The 2,590-nt window shown below is 36.6% G+C and overlaps 1 protein-coding gene across 1 annotated transcript; it reads left to right on the top strand.

Moving 5' to 3' along the window:
• The first annotated feature begins 1,596 nt into the window (after positions 1-1,596).
• On the top strand, positions 1,597-2,304 carry LOC131076649 (cytochrome P450 72A397-like). The gene is made up of 2 exons (XM_058013949.1): positions 1,597-1,785; positions 1,924-2,304. The coding sequence occupies exons 1-2, from the start codon at positions 1,597-1,599 to the stop codon at positions 2,302-2,304; spliced, it is 570 nt and encodes a 189-aa protein (XP_057869932.1).
• Positions 2,305-2,590: the final 286 nt, after the last annotated feature.

The raw sequence follows: 2,590 nt of genomic DNA, 5'->3' as shown, positions 1-2,590 counted from the left end.
GATATAGTAGCCAATTAGACAATCAACACAAACATGAACATAATAGATAGGATGATTGATGTCTAATAGAGATGGCTTAATTAATATATGTATTTTTTCTTATAAAAATTAGAATTATAAATAAGAAACAACTATTAAAATATTATTAAATTCATTTTCACTAAATCTGTACCATCCAATGCAAAAGCCATAATTAATCAAAAAAAAAATTGAAATCTTTAAAATTCCTATTTAAAAAAGAAACAAATGAAAAGAAAAATATTAAAATCAAAATTAATTTTCGCCTGACACAATAAGTAATGTCATCTAAAATAGTGAATAAACCACCTTTTGAATGTGCAAGCTGAAGAGGTGTCGCAAGATAATCTTTGCTGCAGTTTACGGGTATTCCAAGAATCATATAACAAGGCATTCATGGGACTCGGTTACAAGATGGTATCAAACGAAATCATATAAGACATGTAACCATCAAAGAACTCTCTCCTAAATCTCACAAGAAGATAATAAGGAGCACCTATGATATTCTTGAAACACTGAAAGGTATGGAAAACTTCATTGTTAGTGTTGCTGAAATTACATTGTTTTCATTTGGTTGTTTGGTGGTGTTTCTAGTTAGCAAACTTACACTAGCAATATGGTGGAGGCCTCTGCAAATAGCCCAGCATTTCCAATCTCAAGGCATTACAAACCCCTCCTTACAAGCTACTCTTTGGAAATTCTCTTGAATTCACCGAGTTGATGTATGAGGCCACAACCAAGCCTATGAAACTGTCCCATGACATTGTCGCAAGAGTGCTGGCTTACTATCCTTACTGGTCAAAATTATATGGTAAATTTTATTCAATATCATAAGTTTATTGTATAAAGTAGGGATGCTAATATATTTCAATACATTCTTTGTCATCTAATTACCAGGTTTCACTTTCCTAATTTGGCTTGGACCAATACCAACACTAGTAATCGGTAGATCTGAGTTGATGAAGGAGGCGCTAGCTGATAAGGGAATTATGGAAAACCAAAATGGGATCATTTGATGAAAGAGCTGTTTGGAGAAGGCTTGGTGGTGCTCAATAGTGATAAATGGGTACATCACGGGCAGCTAATAAATCCGTCTTTGCATACTGATAAGCTCAAGGTTAGTTGGGATTCATTTTCTTGTCCGAAAGTTAAACTATTTTGGACCCTTTTTCCTTTGCCAATTTAGGGCTCTGACGTCAGACATTATTGCTCGCACAGCATTTGCCATTAGCTGTCTCCATGTAAAGTATATTTTTGACTTGCTGGCGCAGCAAATATGCTTGGCTCGCCAGATTATGCAAAAATAATGATTCCTTGCTATAGGTGAGATTGAATTGTACATGATGATTTTACCAACTGATTTGCAAGTTATAGTTTTTAATATACATGATGAAGTAAATCCACATTATGTTATGTTTCTCGTGTTGAGTTTTCAGATTCATTCCTTTCAGAAGAAACCGAGAACGTTGGAGACTCGACAAAGAAATTAAGAGTGCTCTTAAATAGATCATTGTAAACCGAGAAAATAATGGTTCAAACACCTCCCAAGACTATGGCAATGACCTGCTTGGCTCCACGATGAAGACAATCCAAGAGCTGAGAAGCTCTGAAAGCAACCAGGGCCTCACAACAGAGGAAATCATAGCTGAGTGCAAAACATTTTTCATCGCTGGGCAAGAGACTACAAGTAATTACTTAACATTTGCCATTATTCTCCTGGCCATGCATCCTAACTGGCAAGAGAAAGTACCCTCAGAAATACAAGAAGTCTGTGGAAATTGCCATCCAAATTTGAGTGAGTAAACAAACTACTATAAGAATTGAAGAAGCTATTTATAACCTAAACTAAGATACTTTGCCCTTAATATTTTTCTAATTAAATTTTGCGTTTTTTGTGGAGTACAGTTAGGAATGATTCTGAACGAGGTGATCCGGCTCTACCCACCAGCTGTTAATATTTCATTGAGTCACGATACATCTCTGTGGGGAGAGGATGCAAACAAATTTAAGCCTGAGAGGTTTAGTGGGGGAATAAGTAAGGTTGCTAAGGATGAGTCTACTGCATTTATCCCTTTTGGATATGGGTTGCGGTCGTGCGTGGGCCAAAATTATGCTATGCTTGAGACCAAGGTTGTCCTTGCCATGATTTTGCAACGCTTCTCACTTGTTCTTTCTCCAGGTTATGTCCATGCACCCACATCACTTCTGACGATCTATCCTCAGCATGTAGCTCCAATCATTTTTCCTAGCTTGCAGTGCGATGAGAACACAGTTTGCAACACTTGAAAAATGTATTGCTAATAACTTGCTTAATGCTAATTCGAAAAGGTTTATCCTGCATGAAGGCATTGCTGCAAATAAACCATATTAAAATAAAGAATGTGCTAGAAGATTAATTAATTATCTTATCTGTCCGCACAGACCAACCGACTAGCACTGACCTAGCCTTCTCACGTTGCCTGTAGCCGTCCATGTGATTCATATTTTACTTCCACTCAACTGTCCTCCGTTAATATTACATCTACCTCTATGCTACAGTATTTCTACCATTTATTATGTATTTGCCTGTATA

Source organism: Cryptomeria japonica, chromosome 5, assembly GCF_030272615.1.
Source record: "Cryptomeria japonica chromosome 5, Sugi_1.0, whole genome shotgun sequence".
Lineage (NCBI taxonomy): Eukaryota > Viridiplantae > Streptophyta > Pinopsida > Cupressales > Cupressaceae > Cryptomeria > Cryptomeria japonica.
Note: the sequence above shows the minus strand (reverse complement) of the source record. Positions and strands in the feature narration are given on the sequence as shown.

Excerpts from the sequence above, each read along its gene's own strand:
- LOC131076649 (XM_058013949.1), top strand. The coding sequence starts at position 1,597 with ATGAAGACAATCCAAGAGCTGAGAAGCTCTGAAAGCAACCAGGGCCTC. Across the intron at positions 1,786-1,923 it reads TACCCTCAGAAATACAAGAA|TTAGGAATGATTCTGAACGA; the intron begins GTCTGTGGAAAT and ends TGTGGAGTACAG.